This window comes from Aspergillus tubingensis, assembly GCF_013340325.1.
Source record: "Aspergillus tubingensis WU-2223L DNA, scaffold_8, whole genome shotgun sequence".
NCBI classification, from domain to species: Eukaryota; Fungi; Ascomycota; class Eurotiomycetes; order Eurotiales; family Aspergillaceae; genus Aspergillus; species Aspergillus tubingensis.
This window is the reverse complement of record NW_023336282.1, coordinates 1,132,390-1,159,416: the sequence shown is the minus strand read 5'-3', so window position 1 is coordinate 1,159,416 and position 27,027 is coordinate 1,132,390. Positions and strand designations below refer to the sequence as shown.

The 27,027-nt window shown below is 50.3% G+C and overlaps 6 protein-coding genes across 6 annotated transcripts; 4 read left to right on the top strand and 2 right to left on the bottom strand.

Moving 5' to 3' along the window:
* Positions 1–588: 588 nt before the first annotated feature.
* Positions 589–2,262, top strand: AtWU_06738 (putative nucleoside transporter; the record flags this gene model as incomplete). The annotated part of the gene is made up of 3 exons (XM_035501847.1): positions 589–933; positions 1,036–1,717; positions 1,769–2,262. 3 exons carry the CDS (start codon positions 589–591, stop codon positions 2,260–2,262), a joined length of 1,521 nt encoding a protein of 506 aa, XP_035357740.1.
* A 5,710-nt stretch (positions 2,263–7,972) lies between these two features.
* On the top strand, positions 7,973–10,643 carry pakA (mitogen-activated protein kinase kinase kinase kinase STE20; the record flags this gene model as incomplete). The annotated part of the gene is made up of 4 exons (XM_035501846.1): positions 7,973–9,949; positions 10,002–10,101; positions 10,152–10,486; positions 10,539–10,643. The coding sequence occupies 4 exons, from the start codon at positions 7,973–7,975 to the stop codon at positions 10,641–10,643; spliced, it is 2,517 nt and encodes an 838-aa protein (XP_035357739.1).
* A 1,420-nt stretch (positions 10,644–12,063) lies between these two features.
* On the top strand, positions 12,064–14,395 carry AtWU_06736 (ESCRT-0 subunit protein HSE1; the record flags this gene model as incomplete). Its single annotated transcript, XM_035501845.1, has 8 exons — positions 12,064–12,103; positions 12,186–12,235; positions 12,314–12,348; positions 12,412–12,487; positions 12,551–12,818; positions 12,868–13,482; positions 13,541–13,747; positions 13,794–14,395. 8 exons carry the CDS (start codon positions 12,064–12,066, stop codon positions 14,393–14,395), a joined length of 1,893 nt encoding a protein of 630 aa, XP_035357738.1.
* Positions 14,396–15,272: 877 nt separating this feature from the next.
* AtWU_06735 (mediator complex subunit 13 N-terminal family protein) lies at positions 15,273–17,074 on the bottom strand (the record flags this gene model as incomplete). The annotated part of the gene is made up of 2 exons (XM_035501844.1): positions 15,273–16,739; positions 16,805–17,074. 2 exons carry the CDS (start codon positions 17,072–17,074, stop codon positions 15,273–15,275), a joined length of 1,737 nt encoding a protein of 578 aa, XP_035357737.1.
* An 885-nt stretch (positions 17,075–17,959) lies between these two features.
* On the top strand, positions 17,960–18,983 carry AtWU_06734 (oxidoreductase, short-chain dehydrogenase/reductase family; the record flags this gene model as incomplete). Its single annotated transcript, XM_035501843.1, has 4 exons — positions 17,960–18,177; positions 18,247–18,447; positions 18,526–18,677; positions 18,775–18,983. The coding sequence occupies 4 exons, from the start codon at positions 17,960–17,962 to the stop codon at positions 18,981–18,983; spliced, it is 780 nt and encodes a 259-aa protein (XP_035357736.1).
* Positions 18,984–19,151: 168 nt separating this feature from the next.
* AtWU_06733 (type I polyketide synthase) lies at positions 19,152–26,611 on the bottom strand (the record flags this gene model as incomplete). The annotated part of the gene is made up of 8 exons (XM_035501842.1): positions 19,152–19,300; positions 19,363–20,035; positions 20,093–24,417; positions 24,474–25,413; positions 25,464–25,826; positions 25,875–26,143; positions 26,199–26,343; positions 26,411–26,611. 8 exons carry the CDS (start codon positions 26,609–26,611, stop codon positions 19,152–19,154), a joined length of 7,065 nt encoding a protein of 2,354 aa, XP_035357735.1.
* Positions 26,612–27,027: the final 416 nt, after the last annotated feature.

Genomic DNA, 27,027 nt, shown 5'->3' with positions numbered 1-27,027 from the left:
ATGCTGCTTCGATGGCAACTGTTCGCATGGAGAGAGAATCCCGAGGCTTTTCTATGCTTCTCTGGTATGGAAATATAACCCTGAAATCTAGTGGTAACCCTGTTATCAAACCCGAATAGCACTGGAGCAATATAATCACTTCGGACTTGGCCGAACTCGCCCAGCAATAATCGTCGAGCACCGCGACTTGCGGGAAAAGGTTTTCAAGTGTTATCTGACCATGTCTCGCCCGGTTGGCACTAAAAAGACACGGACTGGGGCAATCTGTGATAAGAAAACCCTGTTCCACAAATAATAGGCCGACCTTCTGTGAGGGCCAAAGATAAAAAACGACTAATCTGGCACGACTAGCGAGGCCTGCGATACCCCATTCGTCGCCGACTTCAAGCGCAATGGCAATTTTTGCCTACAAATATATTGCAGCCTCGAACACCTGTTTTCTGGGGAAGACGTTGAGCAGAAGAGGTGTCTCGTGAGCCCTTATTTTCTCTCCTTCTTCTCCCTTGCTCTTCTGCCGCGCTTCTTTCTCCCTCCCCGCAATTTCTCCCCCTCCCCCCTTCCCCCCCATTGCCCCTCCTCCTCTTCAGGATGGATTTCAAAACCGTTGAGGATGGCAACCCCATCGAACCGAAGCAGGCCACGGCTTCGGTGGAGGAACATGCCCTGGTCAAACCTAGCGGTTTCTTCGCCCGCATCCGCTACTATGAAGAGCTGTTGGATCGGAAAATGGGCGTCGAGTCCCACAGTCTCGACCGAGTCTTGCCCGAAGATCGCAAACCGCCCAACACTCTGGCCATGGCCTTCATCTGGGCCTCAGCCACTATGAACCTCAGTTGTTTCAGTACGGGCTTTATGGGGAAGGAGTTTGGCTTGACCTTAGGGCAGACGATCGCCATTATGATATGCGCGACGTTTCTGGGCGCTGCTCTCACGGTTCGCATACCACTTTCTCTACTCTATCTCTTTTTCCGCTGCGACGCAATGCTGCGCATTCAGCTTCTGGTCTGTCTTAAGGCTTACATGTCGGTTCACTAGGGTTGGTGTGCCACAATGGGCCCCGGCACTGGCCTTCGTCAGGTCGCCATCTCTAGATACTCCTTTGGCTTCTACCCTTCGTCCATCATCGCGGCGCTGAATGTCGTCGAACAGCTGGGTTGGGCCTCTGTCAGTTGCATCACCGGTGGTCAAGCTCTTCGCGCTGTTTCGGACAATCACATCTCCATGGTCGTGGGTGTTGTCATCGTTGCATGCGTCAGTCTGTGTTTCAGCTTTTTCGGTCTAAAGGCTGTCATGACGATTGAGCAATACATCTGGATGGTTTCCTTTGTCGTCTTCATCATTGTCTATGGTGAAGCAGCGCACCATGCCAGCCTTTCAGATCCCGGGACCGTGTCCGGGTTGACCAAGTCTGGAAACGTTCTGAGCCTGATCAGCGTTATCTACGGCTCCAGTGCATCGTGGTGCTCGATCGTGTCCGACTTTTATGTGCACTACCCGGTCAACACTTCAAAGGTCAAGGTTTTCATCTACACCACCTTGGGTATCTCACTCCCCACTTGTGTCGGAATGTTGCTCGGTGCGTGCATTGCATCTGCTCTGGATGGGAACCCAGAATGGGCTGCTGCCTATGACGAAGGAACCGGAGAGATTTTGCAGACCATCATCTATCCCCGCAAATTTGCTAAATTCCTCTTGGTGCTTTTGGTACTGTGTGGTAGTAAGTACACCCACTTATCTCATGCCGTAACCGCCGCTAATCAAACTATAGTCGGTATGAACTGCATTGCCATCTACGCCGGATCTCTCTCTGCGCAACTATTCGCCAAGCCGTTCCAGAAGATCCCTCGAATCATCTGGACGCTCCTCGTTTTCGCCTGCATTCTTGTCATTGGTATCGCAGGCCGGGACCACCTGCTGACTGTCCTGGATAACTTCCTCTCCCTTTTGGGTTACTGGAACACCTCCTTCTTTGTCATTCTGTTCTGCGAGCATTACTTCTTCCGCAACGGCAACCTGGCCAACTACGACCTCGACGCCTGGAACACGCCGTCGAAACTGCCCGTCGGGTACGCCGGTCTCACGGCGTTCCTGTGCGGTGCGGCCGGATGGATCGTCGGCATGGACGAAACATATTATGTTGGAGCGCTGGCGCGCAAGATCGGTACCGATGGTGGAGACATTGCCAATGAGCTGGCGTTTGTCTTTACCAGCCTATCGTATATCCCCTTGCGGAAGTTGGAGTTGAAGTATGTTGGACGGTAGATTGGCATCACCCACAGAGTACAGAGTACAAACTATGTATACTATAATCGTATTTATCATGACGATGAACGGCAGGCACGATATATATGCAGTGAAATGCTTAACGCATCATAATAAAATTCTATGATCCCTGTTACATTACCAGTAACCACAAGACCATAAAGAAAGCGAAGTTAACAAGCACCAGAACATCTGCATTTTCTCAACACTCCACTAGCAACTTCCTTTTCCATGGAACCAATTAGATGAACAGCTATTTGCACCTTGTCTTGGGTACAAGCAAGCATGTAGTAACATCCACAGCAGCAAAGCAGATCAGTAGTACGCCCTGCCAGTATGCACACACCTCCAACAACACATCCATCCCCTCCCACCCCACCTTCTCACCTCGAGTCCTACAAAGTATATCATGATGCAACACGAACAACAACAACAACAACCGTAGAATAAATGACAAATCCGTCCGTAACTACACTATGATTCCAATTGAAGACTTACCGAGAAGCGAAGCAAGTATCATATTTATACAGCCAATGCCACAAAACCTCCTCACTCTAGTAAAAACAGCGACTATCCAGTACTACTCAATCACCGTTCATGACGCAATGAAAGTCATCTTTATATCCCATCCAAGCACATACTAATAATTTAACTTCAACCCTGAAACAATCCCCCTCAGCCTCCCCCCTTTGCTGGGCAGTTCTCATGCCCCCACGTGTTTGTTGTAACGTTTTGTCTTCCTTCTCGTTTCTGGGAAGTTTCAGAGCTTAACCTAACTACTAACTACTAACCACAAACAACTAACTACTTTGTAGTGCTAAGCTACTGTATCCAGTAACTTCGCCCCGGCTAGTAGTCAGAAAAGTAAGTGGGGGGATGAAGTAGGGTAGGGTAGCTACGTAGGGTAGGGTAAGTTTGATCGTCAGTCTGGTTTTTGAGACTGACGATGAAACAACAACAACAACCACCATCACCGCCCACTAAACTATCTGGCTTACCTTGGTTTCATTCATAGCTACGGTTTATACTTTGGTATTCTTTTTTGGGGATGGTTTAGAATGATGATTTTTAGGCACTGGTTAAAATTTAGACATTGGGGAGGGGTAGGGGTAAGGTTCAGGATATCGCTCTTCTTTGGGGAGTGTGGATTACTTTGTAGCTATTCCATAAGCAGTAGTACAGTATGGGCTTCAGGTTTCAATCGCAGACTGGATGGATCCCGTGACGTCAGCGATGGTCAAAGGGTGGATTGTTGATTTTGGATTGTTGATTTGGCAGGGCGAACGAAGTTTGGCTTCTAGCTTGCTTGAATCATGTTTGAGTGTCCCCACGCTAATGAGTTCCTACGAGTCATTGGATGGATCTGATGGTGTCAATGGCTGAACATGAGGTCTTGAGCAGACTGCCTAGTAGACACTGTACTCCGTAGGAGATCTGGCTATGCCACTGACTTAAGTAAGTGAACCAGTGAACCTCAAGAATGTTACTATTGATTGATGAATGGAGCAGTCATACTGATTATCATACCAACCACCACACAATGATCGAAAATGGCAGGATAGTAAGCTAAATAGTATGGTATACTGGTGGCGCAGGAAATGGATGTGATGCATCTGGATGGGGGAATAAATTTCTAGAACATAATCAACTATCATCTGATTCGATCGATTTCCGCACACAAAGGGCCGCCATGACATCAGACCACTCACACTCACACACACAAACCTGCAACCTCAAGTAACCACTGCACCTTTTTGTCATTTTGAACGGGCGATTCATTATTCCAAGCCAAGGTAAAGGAAAAAGACTCAAGGTTCTAGAACTAGGCCTCGACTCATCCCGAGGAACGGAAAATGACGGGCTTTTGTGCCGATCCCGCGCGCGCGCGCCATGGGGGGCAGTTTTGAGTAGACTGGTCAATCAATCAATCAATCAATCAATCAATTACCATCTATCTTATTTATCTGGGTGTTTTATTCAATTGGGATGTGCAGAATATATATTGTATATTTCTTCATTCAAAATAAAAAGGCCAGGTTTCATATATAAATAAGTGATATGTCGAAGTGATATATATCTACTATCTTAGTAGAGTTGTTCGGGCAGATACATCTTTCTTTTTTTATCGTATTCATATTGTGGAAGTACTACTATGCAAAGTGCGGAGTCACTCCGTCTTGACTTCCTTCCTCCCCGCTGCAATGGATGAATGATGAATGGAAGGAATGGAATCCGTTCCGTCAGTTAATTAATTAATTATGTCACTTTTTTTCTTGTCCTGTAGGTGATTAGTTATTGCATTGCTTACGGTGCAAATTACTTGGTAGGTGAAAGAAGAGCTCTTCTAGAACTTAATTCCATCCGGGTTCTCTGCCCCTGGTGACGATTACCAGTCATATAGTAAGTAGTACTGCTGTGATGATATGAGATCAGATTCGGATCCTACCATTCCATCAGAAGTCTGTCCGAATTCTCAAATTAAGGGGGCGATATAGGATAGAAGAGTTAGGCAACACATGTGTGACTACCATTCTCCCAATTCATCTGCAGGTGCAGGTGCAGGGGTATGTGTGTGTGCGAGTGTCATGTCATGTCATGTCATGATTGAGGAGAGGAGAGGAGAGAATAATAATAGTTAATGCCTGTCAGTAATAACTTAAGTAAGTCCTTGGCTAATTCCCGTACTTCTCCGTACCCGGTTCCGGGTCTGAGGGGGGATACACAATAAGCCCTTTCCGCGGTAAGAAGGAGCTGATGTATAGAACGAAATTGAACTAAACTACACCGTACCTGCAGAGATTTCAACGGGATCATCAGAGGCTAAAAATGAAAAAGGGAAAGCAACACTTGATCCATGATGATCAGTTGGAAAGTTACTCCATAATTCATATCCAAAGGTATACTTGTTAAGTAAGTACTTACTACTTGTAGATAGGTCCGAGTGTAGATTTAGCTTTTGTTTTTTTTTTGTTTTGTTTTGATTTCTTTTAGACCCTTTTTTTTATTTATTTATTTATTATCGTTAATTGTTGCTGATGCTTTTTGACCCGGGAATTCATTTACAAGCGCAGCTCTGGATTACGACTACTAAATCCCACTCAGACGGAGAGAGAGATAAGTCGATACTCGATAGATAGACTAGCTCCGGGAAGCGAAAAGAAGACAGATACGAGGAGATAATACGTAGGAGGCAACTGTAGCGGAATTCGAATCTCTAAAAGAGAAAGCAAGCGATGACGCTACACGGACTCCAGATCAATAATGAAGCTAAATATTGGTGGCTTGCCCTGGACCATGGAAACGTATCCACCGTGTTATGGAATAATTAAAATTGAGGGAGGATTAATTCCTATTAATTCCATTATGGAAGAAGGAAAAGAAAAAAAGAAGGAAGAAAGAAAAAAGAAGAGGGTTGGGTGCGGCACAAGTCGGTTGGAACCTAGTCTTTTCTTCGCCCGCCCCGCTCGGCCTAGCGTGGCACTAAGGCCGCCCTCCCAGGTGTCTAACCAAAGTTGCTGTTCTGCTGGGTGCTGATGCTTTTTGGCTTGCTCAGAGAAAAACACCCGGCTGTCTCCATCAGTGAAAAAGCGAGTAAGTGAAGTAAGTACTAAGGTAAATGAAGTACTGTGTTCACAGCAGTTCGTGAGTTGATTGACCACGTCACCCCCTAATAGGATATTTCCCTACTATTTTTGTCTCTTCTCCTAATTCACAGTTTGGGGAATGTGGAATTTCCCTCCTTAAATTTTTTTTTTTTTTTTTTTTTTCCCTGCTTCCTACTTCCTGTACACCCATCCTTTCTTTTTCATATCTCTGAACTCGGTCATCTCCTTGGAATCTGTCTCAAATCCGAGGTGTCGAAAGAGAATTGAAGAAGGAAAGCGGAAGACCGGTGGAACCCATCCTCCCGAGAAAGGAAAGGTATCTGTTCGCGATCCACCCGCCAACGGGACGCAAACTGGGGTCAAGGACGTGTCTAGAATTTTTCTCTTTGCCTAATCGGACCTACGGTATCTGAGACAGATGATGGACGCGCGCTGAGCTGCCAGAAAAGTATTTCCATCTTCGGGTTGGAGGAGGGGGGAACACAAACAAAAAAGTACGGGAACAATCTCCTCCAATGAGCCCCATCCCCGGAAGAATAATACAATGTACGTACAGTAAATCGAATCCATCAGGGAATGTTTGGAAGATTCTTGTGATTATCCATCTATCATCTATCTATCTACACAGCTATTAACTTGGGGGGTTTTCGTCTTTAATTATTGTTGGACAATTGGGGGAAAACGGAAAGGCAGAAAATAGGCACCCGAAACATTTCTCTTCTAGGATTTTTGCTTGCTTTGGTAATTGGACTGGGATGGTGTTGACCGCCCGATTGACAACCTCCCAATTCTAGTAGTTATCTCTCTTTCCTCTTGTCACCTCGAGTGTATCTAATCTGTATCTAGATGCTTACTGTAAGTTAATACTTTTTTAGGGAGTATACTTACGTATTAGACCAGTAGTAGCAGTAAGTACTCAATGACTGCAGCTCAAGGCCTGGCTTTACCATACCCAAACCAATTTAACAGTAAATTACTCACTGCTAAGCCCAAACGATATTAAATGGTCCCCATCACACACACTCTCTGTGAGGCCAAGTAAGTCAGTTCAGTGGCTGGGCCCCGTTATTCTAATGGTAGTACCCAGTGTAATAATTGTCGGACTGACTCTCAAAGACGGGCCGTTGTCGAACTGCTGCCACTGGTTCGACCCTCCCAAGTTCCCAGTCCCAATTCTCCAAAACTAAAAAGCACCTGGCTGGGTCCTTCCCTTCTCCCACCTCCTCTTTACTAACTACTAACTAGTTACTACTTACTTACTGTACACCGTACTAGTAACAACCTCTCTTCCACACCCCCATGGCAATTCTCCGTGCCTTTTCCCACTTCTTTCTCCATCATCGTTGGTTTCCCAGTGACTGTTGCATTATTGCTTTTTTGGCGCCGCAGATCTGTGTGCTGAGCTGTCGGTTATCTGCAGTTTTTCCTGCATCTCAGTGAATCATCATCCTCTCATCTGCTGTCTTGCTTTTTTTTCCCTATTATTTTCCCTCTCAAGTATTATTCCCCCCCCCCCTTCTCCCCTCTTTTTTTTTATTTTATTTTATTTTTCCTTTTTTATTCTGTCACTCCCCCCAAAATTATCCTTCAGAAGAGCCAGTCACCGCCTCTGTTGGTTGAACTCCGTCTCTCAGTTCTGATCCATCCAGTGGCTCTCCACGTGCTAACCACTGGTTGACGGTAGTCCGCGGCTGCTACTTTCGCGCCCTCCCTTGCGTCGCTCAGGCATTCTGGGTCCCTCTCTCACATCTCCGATTCCTCCGTTCATCCATCAATACTCACCCGGTTGGGGCTATCGATCTGACCGTGCAGCATCACCACCACACCATCAATCCCTCCCCCCCCCTCCTCCCTCCCTCCCCATCCCCGCCTAGTGGCCTTGTTCGTCCACCCTATCGTCGAAACGGACGGTAGGGACTACTGCTGCATTGCGCACCGCCTCACCCGGTGGCTTTCTTTCCCCCCTCCCTCCAATCAAACCATTCATCCGCCAGTCGCTCAACCCTGCTGGTGCTGCTGCGCTGCTGCTGCTGCTGCTGCCAGTCGGCCGACCTGTCCCTCCACGCACCCCCCAAAACCCACTCTCCCCCTAAATCTTGCACGTCATGAATCACGATAGTTTCTCTTCCCTAAAATTTCGACGGTCGTCTAGCAAGCTTCACAAGGATCCTCCGAGTTTCAGCTCCCGCATCCTCAAGAGCCAGCAGAGCAACACGTCACTAAAGCGGCACCCTTCAGCGCCCGTCTACCCCCGTTCCTCCACCGGTGGGAGTCGTGAGCACTCGAGGACAAGATCCAACGCCTACGGATCTTCTTCATCCTCCCTCGAGCAGAATAGCGGCGGCCCGTCTCCGGTGATCGCTGGCAACCAACCTGGATACTTCTCGAACACCAACAACCCCTCCAAATCCCGCCCTCCCCACTCGGGTCGTTTCTCTCTCACCGAGCAAAGCTCAGATGAATTGATCGGACCCCCGTTTGACAGCCGGGGCATGCTCAGTTCATTGCAAGAAAATACCACCGAGACCGTCCCCCAAAAACCCCCCAACCTCCGATCGGCCACCAGCCCGGACTCCCGAGGATTGAGACAGTCTGCCAGCTTCACGGCTCTACAGAACCGGATGGAGACATTCGTGCACAGGAATACTGACAATGATCGCCCGGCGAATCCCAAACGTTTATCCGATGACGGGGGAGGTGGTGTTGGCTCGCGCCCATTTGGCGGAGGCAGGAGCAAGAAGAGCAGTTTCTCCAGCTTCGTCAATAGCATGCTAGGCTCCCCCCGAGGCATCAAGATCTCCGCCCCAGAGAATCCGGTGCACGTTACGCACGTTGGCTATGACAACCAGACCGGTCAGTTCACTGGCCTCCCGAAGGAATGGCAACGGCTGCTGCAGGAAAACGGTATCTCGAAACAGGAGCAGGAGGAACATCCGCAGACGATGGTCGATATCATGAGGTTCTACGAGAAGAATGCTCAAGGCGATGACGAAGTGTGGCACAAGTTTGACCACGCTTATCCTCAGCCGCAGTCGATGTCCAGCCCCATCTCCGGAGGACAGACTCCTGCTGTCGGTGCCGGGTCCTATGGCCCTACTTCAGCTCGGACGTCCCCTCCGACGAGTCCTCGCTTTCCACAGAACCATGAGGGTAGCTTCGAAAACCCACGTGCGCCACCTCCTATTCCTCGTGGGCCGTCGGCGGCAACCCCAGCGGTGGGTGGCTTTGTCCCCAATCGAGCACCGCCAAAACCTCCGACCCCTGCCAATATTACACCGGCTCGGCCTGCACCTCAGCCACCAACCGCGGGATCATACAGTGCTGCGCCCGCACGTCCACCTCAGGAGGCCTATTCTCCTCCGCAGTTCGACACGCCTCCCATTCCGGAAACGGAGCCCTTGCAGTCCGAACCTAAGCCTCAGTTGAGCAGGTCGAACTCCAGAGCCAATGGTACGCCCGTACCATGGCCGACACACAATGTGCCCACGCCGGCTCAATACCAGCAGAAGCAGGAGCAAGCCATGGCCGCGGCCCAGCAGGCGATTGCTACTATCCAACTCGACCGTAGCCGCAGTCAGCGTCAACAACCGCCTACTCGTCAGGAACAGAAGCAAGCTCCGGTCCAGAGCCCACCCCAGCATGTCTCCCCGGTGGACGAGGCTGCACGTGCCGCACCCGCAGCTCGTCCCCGACAGCGACCTCGCCAGAGTAATGCGATGGATATCAGGTCACGACTCCTTGCCATCTGTACGCCCGGGGACCCTACTAGACTGTACCACCATCTCAATAAAATCGGCCAGGGTGCGTCGGGTGGTGTTTTTACTGCCTACGAGAACAACACCAACAAGTGTGTTGCTATCAAGCAAATGAACCTGGACTTGCAACCCAAGAAGGATCTGATCATCAATGAGATTCTGGTTATGAAGGACAGCAAGCACAAGAATATTGTCAACTTTTTGGACAGTTACCTCCATGGTCTGGACCTCTGGGTGGTGATGGAATACATGGAGGGTGGCAGTTTGACTGATGTGGTTACTTTCAACATTATGAGCGAGGGGCAAATTGCGGCTGTCTGCAGAGAGGTAAGCTTTCTTGCTTCGTCGCATCTATATCGCATTCACTAACCTTTACTAGACTTTGAGTGGTTTACAGCACCTTCACTCGAAGGGTGTCATTCACCGTGATATCAAGTCGGACAACATTCTTCTCTCAATGGAGGGAAATATCAAACTAAGTAAGCTGCCTTCGCGATGCCCCGAGTGTTCATTTTCTGACGTGAAATAGCCGATTTCGGTTTCTGTGCCCAAATCAATGACTCGCACAATAAGCGAAACACCATGGTCGGTACACCGTATTGGATGGCCCCTGAAGTCGTTACTCGAAAGGAGTATGGCCGTAAGGTTGATATCTGGAGTCTGGGTATCATGGCCATCGAGATGATCGAGGGTGAGCCTCCTTATCTTACGGAATCGCCCCTAAGGGCCCTGTATTTGATTGCCACCAACGGCACGCCTACCATCAAAGACGAGCACAACTTGTCGCCCGTCTTCCGTGATTTCCTGCACCTTGCTCTGAAGGTGGATCCTGAGAAGCGAGCTTCGGCGCATGACTTGCTCAAGGTATGTCACATCGACGAATTCCATCATAAATCATTACTGACTGCTCGATCAGCATCCTTTTATGTCTCTTTGCGCGCCCTTGAACCATCTCTCGCCCCTCGTCAAGGCTGCGCGGGCCAGCAGAGCCCAGGAAAAAGCTCAAAAGGGAGGCGCCTAAGTGCCGTCACTTTGAACTGTTACTATATACTTCGATGTCTTCTGTCTTCTCTCTCTCAGATACCCATTACCCCTGATATTTCATATTTGCTGGACAAAGACGCTGGCATTGCATATGGCAGACCCTTGTTCGCAATTTCTCGTGTTGGCGGTTTCGCATCTCCTGTGAATGTCTAGAAGGCGATGACCTCATCCGGATAATGATTTGTCTATCCGTTTTCCATTTCTTCGCTTGGCTTGATCTTGAGTCGCTGGCCACTTATCACCTGCGGAAAATATCCTTCCTTTTTGACGAGTTTTCTCTGCAAGATTCTTTCTTTCGACGTTGGCTTTTGAGCGAGTGAAGAAGCCTGTACAATCTCCTGGGGCCCTCCGTCCAGCTATTGTCAATATTGTCGTTTGTGAGTGCTTATTGTTGCCATGGAGCTGAAGCTCAAGAGGAAGCTTGAAGCTTCATATAATGAACGGGCGCCGGTGACCGGCGTGGTGACCGGCCCCCCATCTTATTGTTACATGTCTTGCAGCTGTTGGGTTGTTTCCCATCTCCATCTCTTCCAGCGACCGATATTCTTGATGATTTATGAGGCATTTTCCCGACTGTTTTGACGACAAAAAAAGAACAAAAGTGTGGAGCTTTTGTCTGTCTTGTTCTTGAGTTGACGATTATTATTTGAGCGGTTACATTGATATAGAGGGATCTTTTAAGTGCCATGGGGCTATTGCTTATGTGTGAGGGATGGTCATGATTCATATTCTTTGTTATTTTTATCGTGAAGACCACGATGTGACTTTTTATTTTATTACCTTTCGATCAATCATCAGGAATCACCCGGGGTATATTTTTATCAATCACAGTAGAAACTACAAAGTAGAATATCAAGAATATCGTCATTGCCTGCCAACTTCAATAAAGGCAGTGCCCCACTAGTCCAGAAAGGGGCGGGTCTCGCTTAATCGGGCGTAGCGCGGCCAGTCAGCGTCAGAGGCGCTGCTCTCCGTCGCCGCGATCACCTGCTGAGCATCAGGTGGCAGCCTGTCTTTCCCTTTCCCCTTGACTATCCAGTTGCTATCTCTTCCTCCCTGTCCTTCGTTGTGGTTCGATACCTAGTCCTGGTGGAATACCCCGTCTTCAAGGGATCTTGACCCGCAAGCGCCTCAATTGATCCCGACCTCGTTTACTTCGGCTCCCGCTGACCGCAGTGTCCCCCCGCATCGGGTGTCATCTCGCGGCCTGGAAACAGTGTACCATCGATCCTACAACAAGGACAACCGGACTTGCATTACTCGAGCAGTTTCCTTGAACATACCATATCTTGTGCTGTCTGCCATACAGCAGTATCTGAATCAACTCGTTCGCGTGAAATAATAGTCCGAGTTGCAACGCAGTGATTGTCCCGGGCGCTCGGAGACATAACCCCGTGATGTTTCGCGCACAGCAAAACGCCTTTGACGATGCAGTCGGTATGAGATGGCCCCCTCTCTATTGCACATTGTGCAGCTCTACCATCCTCTACGTGCTGCTAATCTGAGTGTTCTGGTATAGCCAAGGCGACCGACGAGAACCTGACCTCCGAGAATTGGGAATACATCCTGGTACGCAAACCCACGATCGATTAACCTACCGTTCACTGGCCGAAGGATATATATCTGACTGGTGTGCTTGGTATTTAGGACGTCTGTGATAAAGTTGGTGCCGAGGAGTCAGGGTATGCTTCGCCGTTGGTTGTCCTTTCCGGTGCACGTCATTCTGACAATGGATTTGTTTCTAGAGCGAAAGATGCCGTCGCCGCTATGATAAAGAGACTTGCGCACAGAAACGCCAATGTGCAACTTTATACTTTGGAGGTTCGTGCTGGATACTGTGGCATCTCCGGGCTTGGGGGCTTACGTGTACTGATACGGCTATAGTTGGCGAACGCCCTCGCTCAGAATTGCGGTCCCAAGATTCATCGCGAGCTTGCATCTAGGAGCTTCACTGATGCTCTGCTGCGTCTAGCGAATGATAGAGTGAGTTGGGCTTCTACCGACGAAGAGCATCGCACTTATACCGAGCAGAACACCCATCAACAGGTCAAGTCGAAGATCCTAGAACGCATGCAGGAATGGACGGAGATGTTCGCCAGTAACCCGGATTTCGGAATCATGGAACAAGCATACATGAAGCTTAAGACCCAGAGTAAGATCTTTAGCAGTTATGGATAGTGGAGAGAAGCTCACTATTTCAGACCCGAACCTGCAGCCTCCGTCGAAGCCCGGAAAGCGGGAAATCACCGATTCAGATCGCCAAAAGGAAGAGGAGGAGCTGCAAATGGCCCTTGCACTGTCGATAAGAGAAAAGGCCACGATTGCCCCTGCTCCACAGCCCGAAGCCAGCTCCAGTGCTGCTCCAGTCAACCAGAACCAGACACCTGCTGCCACGTCCCAGGCCGTCCCCTCGGGTACTTCTGCCGCCACAGTTTCGCGCGTTAGAGCCTTGTTCGACTTTCAGCCCTCAGAACCCGGTGAACTGCAGTTCCGCAAGGGAGATGTCATTGCTGTCCTCGAGTCTGTCTACAAGGATTGGTGGAAGGGTTCCTTGAGAGGCCAGACCGGCATCTTTCCTCTCAACTACGTCGAGAAACTCCCTGACCCGACGGTGGAGGAGTTGCAGCGGGAAGCTCAGATGGAAGCCGATGTGTTTGGTCAGATCAAGAACGTTGAGAAGTTGTTGACCCTTTTGAGCACTCGCAGCTCCGAGCTGAATGTGCAGGACAATGAGGAGATCACGGCATTGTACCACTCCACATTGGCCATTCGCCCCAAGCTGATTGAGCTCATTGGGAAGTACTCGCAGAAGAAGGGTAAGATTCCGACACTCTAACTCTTTTTCTATCCTTCCTCTCCGCTAATACTATGCAGACGAGTTCACACAGCTCAATGAAAAGTTTATTAAGGCGCGGAGGGATTACGAGTCTCTGCTGGAGGCGTCCATGGCGCACCCCGCACAACCCCAATATGGCCGACCGGCTCAACCTCCTTACGGCTATCCTGGTGCCGCCCCTGTGGGATATCCTCAAGGTCCGCCACAAGCTGATCCTCAACGCTACTTCAGTCCCCGTCCTCAAGGTGAGTACCGCATGGACACCCTCACAGCTTGTCTAACATCTAGCAGAATCACAAGCGCCTCCGGCCAACGCGTCAGCATTCTACGGCGCAGACCAAGCACACGCATATCCTCCCCCTTCACAATCGCCCGATCCCCGTCAGACACCACCCGCTGGCGCCCCGTATCAGCAGCCACAGCAGCCGCCGCCGCAGCAGCGCCAGCCCTCCTCGGAGTCCTACCAGCCCGTGTACCACCGTCCGGAGTCCACATACGAGAACCCCCAAGAACTTGGCACATCCGTCTACGATTCCCCGGTTGAGCATCCCGCCAGCCAGAGACCACCATACCCCGGCGCCGTGCAGGTCCCCGCCGCAGTGCAGCAGCACTTCCAACAGCAACAGCAGCCGCAGCCGCAGCAACAACAACAACCGCACCCGGAATACCCTGCTTCAGGCTACGCTCCTGAAGACGCCTCCAGACCCCCTCCTGCCCACCAAGCACAGCCTCCTTACCCTTCACACCAACCTCCGCCTATGCACCAGCCCCCGCCTGTCCCAGGTACATCCACAACGCCAACACCCTATCCTGCTCTGAACGCCGGAGGAGGATACCAGGCGTATAACCCGTCTCAAACGGACGTATCTAACCCCGCGTCATTCTACCGGTGATTTTGTACCATTTTTTAGGCGTGATGTAGTAGTTAGTGGTCTTAGGCAGATGTTGTTGAATTGATATCCTTTACGCATTTCATTGATTGAGGTGTGTGGATTGATGTATGCTTCTTTTTTCTCTCTATTTTACCCTGGCCTGATAGTATTACGTTTGTTGTAGGTGTACTTAGCGAGCTAGCTATTGTCCGCGAGTTGCTGCTGCCTTCATTGAATCGAACTGAATCCGAAACAACTAGCAAATAGTTCCAATATGAAATGCAGATGAAGATGAAAATGAAGACAGAGTCCCGGAACCTCGTACATCCGGACTGGCAGGTTATGCAAACGCACCAATTTCTCAATTCAATGAATTGCATTAACTGTCACTAAGTAAGTAAAGTCGGTGACCACTATCTGAGATACCTATCATACATTTCGATTTTCTTCCCTCCCCATCGATTTATCGCATCTCATCTTATCCCGTTAGTTTGAAAAGAAATCAGCCATCTCACCCACCTTCCTCTTAGTCAACACCGAGGCTTTTCATCATGGCTCGTACATTCGTTAAAAAGAAAAAGAAAAAAAAGAAGTAACTCCATCCCGGGGTATACTCGCACATGAAAAATGAAAAGAAAGAAACAAGACCCAAACACCGCCGACGCCATCCATCAGCTCACTTTTTTTTTATCTTTTCCGCGACTTTTTATAATAAAAGCAGAACAGACACACAAACATTAAAAGGAACAGGGAAAAAACACTTGAATACACAATGAAAGAACAAACAAACGGGGAAATACAGGAAAAAAGCGAAAACAGATTAAACGCACAAAATCAGAAAACAAGGTAAGAGAGATCTCACATCATCACAATCACCGTGAGAGAAAGAAAGAGGCAGCTAAAGCTCATACCCCTTGGTCATAGTCATAGCTCTCTCACAAACTCTGAAACGAGCCTCAAATCCACCCCAGAAGTTGAACGCATTCCAAGGGGCCGCCACTCTCACGGTTTCGCCAGTCCACTTGAAGACCTCGATGGGGAGCATCTCACCCTTCTCGCTCCTGCGCGAAGTCATATAATTCGGTCCGACGATATAACCGCGTCCGTAGGCAAGACCATACCCCACGGCTTTCTCATCGTCGTCGCTTCGCTCAGGGTCGACGTTGAAGTCAATGTATCCGACCTGCTCGTTGTGTTCGTCGACCTGGTTCAGGCCGTTGCAGGTACCGGCGTACTGGAGGTAGACGCGCCACTTGACATTGTCGTTTCTGAATCGGTGGACGGTCAGGCGTGGAACCTTCTCCCAATTATCGTCATCATCGGACTCGGGAGTGTCATGCTGAGTAAGACCTTTCTTGTCCAGCATTTTGCGCATCTGGTCGACTTTGTCGCAGTCCAGAGCGAGGATCATAGCTCCCTGCAGTTTTCCGAGAGAGAAGGTGGCGCGCGCGGCGGGATCGTTGCGACGGGGTGCGTTGATGTCGAGGGAGAAGTCCTCGTAGCCCCAGGGGTCGATGACGTTGCAGCGGATGACATATTGGCCTTGGAGGTTGCCCAATCTCAATGGTGTGATGTTATTGGGGTTCACGAGCTGCTTGAACAGGTTGTGGCGACTGAGCTTGGTCTGCCACACCTGAGCGATGATAGTATCGTCGTACAACTTCTCGTTCATACCGGCGGCGTGGATCTTGGCGACTACTCCGGTGAGTTTCTCGGCGTGCTCGCTCCAGGTCAGAAGTGTCCAGGTACCGCCGCGGCCCGGGGTAGTGGCGATCAAGAGACCGTTGATATTGGCCACGGCTTTTCTGAGTTTCTCACGCACGTCGAAATACAGCTGTGGCATGAGCTGCACGGGCTCCAGGGTTCTGTCGTGAGCGGGGACACCCATCTCAAAGGGGTAGTCAAGTGAGAGGAAGTACTTCTTCAGGAAGCGGCGGTGGTCAAAGTTCGCTTCGAAGGTCGGCACATATTCCTTGATGTGGTTGTCTGCCAGACTGGCGAAACCTGCATCCAAGCCTTCTTCGAAGGAGTCAGCCCATCCGATGACGGTGGCTGGGTGACTGATCTGGAAGCTCAGACCGGAAATGGAAAGAGCAATGCTCACAAACTGCTGGTTGTACACGTTGTGCAGGACAATGGCCTTTGACTGCTTGCTCTTGTCGGGCACACCGTCTTCCTTGTCGAGGAAGTACTTGGCCATGAAGAGAGAAGGGTCGAACAGAGCTTCGTCGGAGGGGGTGACCTGACGAGCGAACTTCTTCACCCGCCAGTCAGCCTTTTGCTGCTGATAGTCCTCCTGCACGGCTTGGTACATGTCGTACAGGGTTTTCTCGAGGAGGAGGACCGAAGGCGAGTCATATTTGCACTGATTCGTCTTTGGTCAGCTTTTGATTTCTAAGATTGAGGATGAAGATGAAGTGGAGTGTTTACGTGTCCGTCTCTGTATTCTTTCTCAAGCAGAGCCAACAGCTGAGCAACAGTATTAGAAGGCTCATAGGGGATGCCGAAATGCTGAAGCTGGGCAGCTATCCAACGCTTCACAGGCCGTCTGCTGGGTGCAGTGACCGGTTTCACGGGGAACAGCGTGTCCAAGATCAACGATGAGGCTCTGGGAATGCTGGCTACGGTGACTCCATAGTCATCGTAGGTGTATGGGCCGTATTTCACGAAGGAGGGACGTTGAGGGAATGCACTATCCATGATGATTGACTATCTGTATGCCAATGATGGGTAGGGAGATAGATTATGATGGAAGTGTATGCGAGAAGCGAGATGAGAAACGAGATGAAAGATGAGATGATTCGGGATTTCACCTTGTAGAAGAAGATGATGATGAAGAGGTAGAAGGTGCTGTGTTTGTGCGAGAAAGATAAGGCCCTCACTACCTGTTGTATACAACGCGTTGACAAGCGAGACGCGTTGCCTCTTCTGGGACATCAGTGGATATTTTATTCACGCAGCTGGCACTACGCCACGTGATGGCTACTGTTTCTTAGAAGGGGGGTTTGGCTACTGGGTTAATGTGCTGTGTTAGTAGTTGTGTGAGATTGACCATTCTATAAAGACTCTAGTGAAGCAGAGGACTTTAGTAGTGTAGAGTGTGCTGGGATGAACATCCTATAACTGAGTCTCGGCGTAGGGCTACTTGAAGTATAACTGCAGTTCTGTATACAAATTAATGGTGTTGACAGTAGCAGTGATCACATCTTGCGCACAACATGCGCAAACTAGAATAATAGTATAAATCCGTAGAGTCCTATATCTCCGTCATCAGTCAAATTAATACTCGATCTCCGACCACTCCAGATGAGGCTATCCAGAAATCCGACGAAGTCCGTCCATCCCGGCTTTAAGTCCGGAACCCGACAGCCACACATACACTCTAATCTGAATCCCCGGAGATCAAGCTTCGGCCCACCAACTCCGCTGTCCGGTTCTACTAATCACTACTACTCGATCTACTGAAGTATATAAGTTATGATGATGCAGTTCAGAATCTACTACTCAATCCAAGCACTAGTGATCTCAGTTCAAGATCTCCGATACAAACCCAACTCAACTCGATTCAATCCACTCCAAAGCACAATGTCCTTCCCATACAAGCACATCCTCATCATCGGCGCCACCGCCGGCATCGGACGAGCTCTGGCATCACGCCTCGTGCAATCCGGAGCCAAAGTCACAGTCGTCGGAAGACGCAAAGAGCGCCTTGATGAGTTCGTGCAAGAGCACGGCGAAGACAAGGCCAATGCGGTGCAGTTTGATATCGGTGATTTGGATAAGATTCCTGGATTTGCTGCTGAGTATGTACCTTCTATATATAAACCACGTTTATATATAAGAATGACTACTAATCAACCCATCTTCAACAGAATAATGACCAAATCCCCCACAATCGACAGCATCTTCCTCAACGCCGGCATCATGCTCCCCACCGACATGACCGACCCCGAGAAATTCGACCTATCCAGCTTCTACAAGCAAATGCACGTAAACTTTACCAGCTATGTTGCGCTGACGCATGCGTTTTTGCCGTATCTTACCAGGAAAAGGGGAGAAACAAGCTTGATATAGTGCGTGCCCTTCCACAATCTACAAACATATACTATCAGAGAGGACAGTATATACTGATCAATAATCATCATGTATAGCACCACATCCAACATCGCCATCGTCCCTGCAACCTGGATGCCCGCATACTCTTCCTCCAAGGCCGCCCTGGGCGCCTTCATTATCTGTCTGCGGGATCAACTGCGCAAGACTGAAGTGAAGGTTATTGAGGTGTCGCCGCCGGCGGTGCAATGTGAGTTTGTCCATATCCATTTCATAGTAGTACTTCTACTGTCTTCTTCATCTATTCGTCCAAAGATATATGTTTGTTTGACTAAATATCTCTGCAGCCGAACTCCACGATTTCATGGGTGAAGAAGGGCGTAAAGTCGGTATGCCCCTGGAGAAATTCACGGATGAGGCATTCCAGGACCTAGTGGAAGGCAAGGACGAGATCATCGTGGGAGGTATCGGGCCTAGGGATGTGTTCTTGGATATTGCAAATAAGCGCAGGGCCGCGGCTACGCAGTTTGCGAGGATGTTGTTGGGGGATAATTAGATGATGTACCGTTTGAATGGATTTGCTTCGATAGACTTGGACATATATATAGTAGTGGCAATCAGCATTTGGGTTTATTGTGGTGTTTTATAGCAATCATTTGTTGACATTCTATCCTATCTAGCCTTCTGCAACTTCAATATCGAACAAAAAGCCATTCTACATAACCTACGTAACAGTAACAAACGAACTCAACGTGGCAATCTTCTCCGCCAACACCCTCACCGGCTGTGCCCCAATAAATTCAAACGAGGACAACTCCGCGCCCATTTCACGACTAACCCAGTTCTGCACCTCCGCGGCCTTAAGCGAGTCAACTAAAACCCCTACCGTCAGTAAAAGCCTATAACGAAATATATCATCAAGGTATGATACTCACCACCCAATGCCGAAAAAGGCAACTCCAAATCGATAGCCTCCGCCGACGACGCCATCGCCCTGGCCAAATACTCCTGCAGTGCCTGATTCACGACGCGCACCGCCTCATCCATCGACTCCGCCTTCTTCAACAACATGCTGGTCTTGACCACACCAGTTCCTGCCTCCTCATCAGCAACAACTTGAATGCGGTGATCGAATTTGCGATCGAATTGCCACGAAGCTGCCCCGTCGGTGCGCGGTAGCGTGTCTGTTAGCCCGGCGATGACCTGTGCCGGGACTGGGGTGATTTTCTGGACGATCACGCGAAGCAGAGTTTGCACCTCATGTTGCAGAATCTCGGTACCCTCTAGGTGTCGGTATCGCTGGCGTCGCTGCTCGGGTGTTTCGGCTACGTCGCCCAGTCCGCTGGCGTCTGGGACTAAGCCGATGTTGATGCTGTGTCCTGGTAGATGGTGCTTGCGTCGCCAGGTCATCAGCGCGTCCATGTACCCGTTTCCGGCTGCGTAGTTGGCCTGGCCCATGTTTCCGGTTATACTGGCTATGGATGACAGTGTCACGAAGAAGTCTAGCGGGGTGGAGGAGAACGCCTCGTGGAGGTTCCATGTCCCCTGGATCTTGGGCTCGGTGGAATGCTTCCACGCGTCGAAATCCATGTGCTCAAACATACCGTCCTGGTAAGAGATGAAATTTAGCTTTGAGGAAATATTGTTTGTCGTGATCTGACTCACCTTGAGAACAGTTGCACATTGTACGATACCACGGATGCGCCAGTGACATTCTTCAGCTCGGGTCAACAAACCTTGCACCTCATCCCTGCTGGCAGCGTTGCATTGCACGATATCGGTTTGCACACCTCGGTCTTGAAGCTCTTTCAGTGTAATCTGCTGTGTCTCCCGAACAGCCCCAGAGCGGCTCAAGAAGACAAGATGACGGGCGCCGCAGTTGACAAGCGTATTGGCTATTGCAATCCCGAGAGTGCCCAGTCCACCGACTAGAATGTAGGTATTTTCCGCAGGCAGAGGGGCAGGATCTGGGAGAGCTGGCACAATTGGCACCTTGCCTGGAGCCTGAAGATCGATAACCACACGGGTACCGCTGTCACGCGCATGCGCAACAGCATCTGCGATCTGGGAAACCGGGAAGAAAGGATAAGATTGGACCCTGGCGAGGGCGTCTGATCCAAGAAGATCAACTGCACGATGGAAGTTGGCCTGCAGCTGGCGGGGAGCTTCGCGGAGCATCCTCGATAACCTTACAGAGCTGACAGTGCATCCACGGTCAACGAATGTCTGAGGCAGAGCAGCTAGGTTCAGCTCCTCGCTAAGATCCACCAGCCTGCCGCTGTAAGACAAGCAACGCGCCGCAAGTCGACTGACAGAACCTCCCAGGCAACAAACGCTGAGCTCTACCCCCTTGCCCCCAGTCAGACGTTTGACGGTTGTATCAAGCTCCCTATGAATGGGAATAATTCTTTCATGCAAACCAGAAAACTTGGAGCGCATCTCATTGAGACTATTCTCGCCATTGACCGCCACGTACACCTGCATACCAGCAGCCAGAGCACAGTCAACTGTGGCGCGCAAGGTCTGGCTAATTGAACCAACTATGAGAACCGACGAAGCAGAAGCCCCGAAGCTGCCAAACAGGCTGGTATAGGCAGCTGCAAACGCCACTGGCATGGAAACCGACTTTGCCTGATCCTGACGTGATGGCGAATGCCAGATGGCACTTGCTGGAAGGCGAACATGGGTGGCTAAAGCACTGGACCACGCATCACTGGGGATGGCACACAAGACTTCATCTCCCACTTGGAATGCTGAGCCGATAGATGCCCCAACCTGGCGGACCACTCCGACTGCTTCGATGGCCGCTGTACGTGCCTCTGGGGAGATGCCACCTTTGCCGGTGGGCTCACAGATGGAGACCTTGTGTAGTTGAACCTCAACTAGATCATCGGCTAAAGCTGTATTCAACCGGTCGTCCAGCTCCCACTGGAAATCACTGATATCCTGCGACTTATTACAGAATTGCAGCGGTCTCGAGTCCTGTGCGAGCTCTGCCATGATAGGACGCGGTCCATGTAAGAGCGTATCCATGCATTCATCCACTGGAGCAGTCGCGACGGCTCGCGGAACAAGCAGACGATTGTCTTGCACATAGAATTCCCAGTCATGCGGCCGTGATTGGGGCTGCAATGTTAGCTGCAACACGTGTGCGATACTGCGCGCCAGGCTGTGAAGATCCTTGTTCTTCTCAGAGACAAGTAATTGAGGCAGCACGATACGGGGGTTTTCATTGCGTACGGTGCGCAAAAGTCCCGTCGTAGCCCCGAAGCCTGCATAGCCAGACGCCTCGTGCTCCGGGCACTGTGACACCCAGAGGAGACACTTCGCTTCCAACAAGGACCGAAAGCGTGAAATCTCATTTGACGTCCAGTTCATTGTCCACGGACGCTGCAGCTCGAGCAGTGAGATGATGGTTTTATCTTTCAGCTCTGAAGCCTTATCGATATCTACCAGCTCAATCTTAGAGCCGAGGTTGCTCATGACGCCATCCAGTTCATGCAAAAGAGAGCCAACCGACTCATCTTCTGCGCTGCTCAAGATGTAGACTGTAGGATCCAGCCTCACCGAAGCATGTTGACGCCGAAGGAGAAGATAGTCAGTATCATCAATCAAGCTTTGCACTTCCCAGTCTGCATGGCCCGCATTGCCTATTACTGCATCGTGCTTTTCATCAGTTGCTCGAGCGGCAATCCAAGATTCCGGCCCGGTAACAGGAAGGAGAGAGTCGAGCAGGGATTTAGCAGTATCACCCTTCCAGACATTAGGATGATCAACAATGACCGCATCATAGGCACTTTCTCCCAGCAATTCCGTGTCTAGATCTTGCAGGGATGCAACTGGCAGAACCTGACATCCTTCCAGAGACTCCTGAATGGCCTTGACCTGGTCAGTTGATCCCTCAATGTCAGGGTCAGATAGAACGATGGTGAGCTGCTGTAGTCGAGGTCGATGACTGCATTTTGGCGCATATGGCTCGAGAGCTTCTAAGACCTGATCCGTGCTTTTGGTAGTCACCGCCAGGACGCGAGCATCTCCATGAGTGTGGCAGACCCGGCCAATCCAGCTCTTCAGTCCACCGGATAGACGGACTTCTGAACCGCGGAAAGAATCTACGTGCTCAGCCCATTGAAGCGTCGAGAACCGGCTTTGCTGGATTTCCTCTTTGGTCGAGTTACCGGACCGCTTAGGCACGCGACCTAATCGCACCCCTTGCAGAACCACTCCCGGCTGCTGCCAGGATGGGTTGGATGCGATCGATTCCGAAAGTGACACACCATTCTCGTATCGTGTCTCGACATGCACATCATATCGGTCACCAGCCTGCAAGGAGAAGTCTGTCGAGAGATAAAGACGCTCTACTCCCACGGGAATATTGGCGTTGTGGTTGGTCAGGGCATCTGAGCAGGACAACACGGCAGCCTGAAAGAGGGCATCCAGCGCGGTGGGATGGATAAGGCATGGAGATTCACGCTCATATGGCATCATCTGCTTGGTATTTGGTGCGACTCCAGTGACGTACAGACGAGACCCTGAGTCAAAGGCTACGCCAGCTATAGACCGGAAGGTCGATCCCAGACTGACGCCCCCGGTTTCTGAGAGCCATTCATAGACGGCCTCGATCTCAGCCTTCTTTGCCACAGCTTGCGTCTGTCGCACTCGTTGTACGGTGCTCTGCCAGTCTGCAGCACACCCCACCCCATCTTCATCAGCATACTGTGGAGCAAAGGTACCTTTCGCATGTTGGACCCAGGATGAATTCTCAGGCAAGGAGAAAATGCCGAATTCATACCATCCATTCATGCCGCGATGCGGTGCCACATGAAGAACCACTTCCAGGCCCCGTTCGTCTGGGGGAATTACAACTCCCCGGAAAAAGTCAAGATCATAAAATTCAATCCCCTCTAACCACTTCGTAGTGTCTGCAAGCTGACGGGCTGCCTCTGCAACCATGGACACTATGCCAGCTGCTGGATATACTATAGAGCCAGCCACCACATGATCTGCAAGCCAAGGCAATTCCGAAACCCGCAGGAAATTACGCCACCGCGGCTCCAGATCATTCTGGTAGTCCCAAGGCATACCGAGGAGGTCGTGACGGGGTTCTGTGCGCTGTCGCAGCCGGGCTGACTCCAATGGCTCATGCCAGAAGCTGGATCGATGGTTCCAGGCGTAAGATGGAAGGTCTCGGCTCACTTGTGGCCTTATGCCGTCCAGAAAGCTTTGGTTTGCTGTATCTAGGTCGATCGCATAGCCCAAGCACCACAAGAGACCGGCAGCTTGAAGGGCGGTTTGCCGAGAGTTCTGCTTGCGCAGCACTAGACTTCTGTAAGGAATGGAAGCCAAATCAGCATTGGCTTCCTGCAGTGTCTGATTGAAAGGCCCTTTTAGTGCTTCATGTGGTCCGATTTCCAAGAAGCCTGCCCACTTGACTGGAACTACTCGCCGTCTCCCTCGTCCTTTACCGGCCTCGGCCATGGTAACAACTTTGGTGACTGCCGCAGCAAACTCAACTGGGCTGACCAGGTTGCGCACCCAGTATGCCGCGTCTAGATCTGCTGGCTGCAAGAGCTCTTTTGTGACAGACGAGAACATAGCTATGGAACCATTGTACCTATCGACTGGCTGAATAGATTCAATGGCCGCTTTATAGTCATCAGCCAACGCTCTCATATGCGGTGAGTGGTATGCAGTGTCTACGCGCAGCTTGCGCGCAAAACGACCATCTGCTTGCAGGCGCCCCTCAAGCAGGTCTATTTCGTCTATGTTGCCGGAAAGAGTGACACTCGATGGGCTGTTTACACAAGCCACTACCACGGACTCTGAGGGTAGGGTCTGCAAATATCTCTGCGCATCAGCGGCAGAGATACCGGCAGCGAGCATACCACCGCGGCTTCCACTTTCAGCAATCCGTTGTGATAGCACACCGCGGAAATACGTCACTCGAATGGCATCCTCATGAGTCAAGTAGCCGGCCGCATAGGCAGCACCTAAAGCACAGGTCAGTTATTTCGTGGAGAGTAATCGGACAAAGTGAGAGACATACCAACTTCACCACTGGAATGGCCTACCACTGCCTTAGGAGCTACTCCCCAGCTGCGAAGCATATCTACCAAGGCGATCTGTAAAGCACAACAAGAGGGCTGACTGCGATCAGGTCGGTTAATGAGGCTAGTAGTTGCATCTGCACGGATCTCCGCGAGCAAATCCCACGGGCAGTCAAAACTCCGCAGCACCTGCTGACTGCGTTTTATACTGGCCGCAAACACAGGGTTTGTCAATAGCTGGACGCCCATGCGTGGCCATTGGGCACCTTGGCCCGTGAAAACGAACGCGAGGTGCGTCTGGTTCTTACGGCTTGCCCGAGGAAAAGTAGGCAAGCCCGCGGCCATCACATCTTGTAGCTCTGCTAGCGAATCAACTACGGCGAAGCTGCGAAACGGGAGCTGGGATCGCCGTGTAGCCATAGTGTGTGCTACATCTGGCAATGAAATGCCTTTTCTTTTGCCATATGCGGTTGAATCAAGGAATTTCTTCCACTTGTCCGCCGTACGGTCTAACCCAGATTGATCATGCGTAGAGACCACAACGACTTGGGTTATCCCTTCTGTGGTGTCGGACGAAGTTTGCGTCTTACCAAGATACTGCGCTGTGCTCTCAAGAATAGCATGAGCGTTCGCACCCCCGAAGCCAAAAGAGTTGATGCTTGCACGCTGCGGCAGATGAGGTGGCCACGGTGTGGTGGTGTTGCTTAAGCGCAAGCCCCATTCCTCCAGTCGGATCTTAGGGTTCAAGTTCGAGAAGCCTGCGTTAGGAACGAGCATCCCTTTTTCTAAGCAAAGAACCACCTTGATAATGCTGGCTACGCCGGCAGCACCCTCGGTATGTCCTAGGTTGCTTTTGACAGATCCGATGTAAACAGGCTCATCGCCTGGCTTTCGTTCGGCACCAAAGCTTGCTCCGATGGCAGATAATTCAGTAGGATCCTAATGACGCTTTTAGTACCTTGATTCACAACATTGAACTTCATACTAACACCAATTGCTATCCCAGTTCCATGGGCTTCAAAATAAGACGTATCTCCCATCGATAATCGAGCTTGAGAATAGGTTGATCTGATCAAATCAGCCTGGGCGGTTGCATTCGGCATGGTGATTCCTGGAGTACGTCCATCCTGATTAGAGCCAGTAGCACGAACGATTGCTCTTATCGCGTCACCGTCTGCCATGGCCTTGGACAAGGGTTTCAGCAAGATTGCACCGAACCCCTCACCCCTACCATACCCATTAGCTTTACTATCAAAAGAGTGACTGATACCATCGGCGCTGAGCATATGCATGTACGACAGCCGCTGGGTAAAATTCGGATGCAATATCAGGCTTGCTCCGGTCACCAGTGCCTTCGATCATCAGTTCCTATCTTCAATTTGATATAGCAGCTCGCTTACCTGGCTACATTCGCCTGCCCGTAGTGCCTGGGTAGCCAGATGCAGCGCCGTCAAGCTGGACGAACAGGCCGTGTCCAGCATGATGCTGGGCCCACGAAGGTCAAAGAACCATGAAAGACGGTTAGCCAACATAGTTCTCCCATTACCCGTGGCCGAGTTATGTGGCATGTCCATGATATCTCGTGTTGACAGCAGCTCGTAGTCATTGGTCATGCATCCGCTATAGACACCGGTAGCACTACCGGGTAGTGATTCCATTGGCACGCCTCCTAGGATCATATCTCAGTTAATCACTTCTTGAGGCTTTTTTAAGGATCTAAATACCATTTTCAAAAGCTTCATACGCCACTTCGAGCAGGATGCGCTGAACAGGATCCATGCCTGCAGCTTCCTTGGACGTGATGGAAAAGAAGGGTGCATCGAAGTGGGATGGATCCTCGGCTAGAAAGAAGCCACTGTCGTGATTGATCTAATGACAGATCATAAGTCCGTGGTTAGTTTCAGCAGTAATTGATTGCCATGAATGGTGAACATACAGCCCCTTTGCGCTCGTGACTGGGATGTTCCCAGGCTGAGGCTTGATAACGACTAGACGGAACACGCCCATGCTCCTTTCGACCTAGGCGAAGCATGTCCCAAAATCCTTCAACAGAAGACGCTTCGCCGGCAAAGCGACATCCCATACCAATGATTGCAATTGGCTCTGGGCCAGATGTGTCTTTGGCTTGCTCTTCCATTGTGGCTGATGTTACAAGATAGTTTCTTCAATCTGATCTCAAGTGAGTCAATATGGTCTCCCGGCCTTCCTTTTAACAGCTTAGCCTTCCACTACCAGCTTGATTTGTTCATTGATCTGATTCGTGATATACTTCATCCTGAAATTTGGCTTTGAAATGTGACGTTATGGCTAGCTGCTGTTAGGATGGCCGCGGAATCTAGAAACATTCAGGCATGTAATGCAAGATCCCAAGAAAGGTAACCGAACGACAAATGACGCAAGGACTGCTAGTTATAGCCCTGTATCCATCCTTTAGGTCATAAACTATGTTTGATCTTCGTTACTCCATCAAGGCAGGGCACAGTCATCGTTATTGTGTGGATTTCTTGGTAGGGGACTTCCTTATCGGGCCAAGAAGATCCATGGAATCGGTTG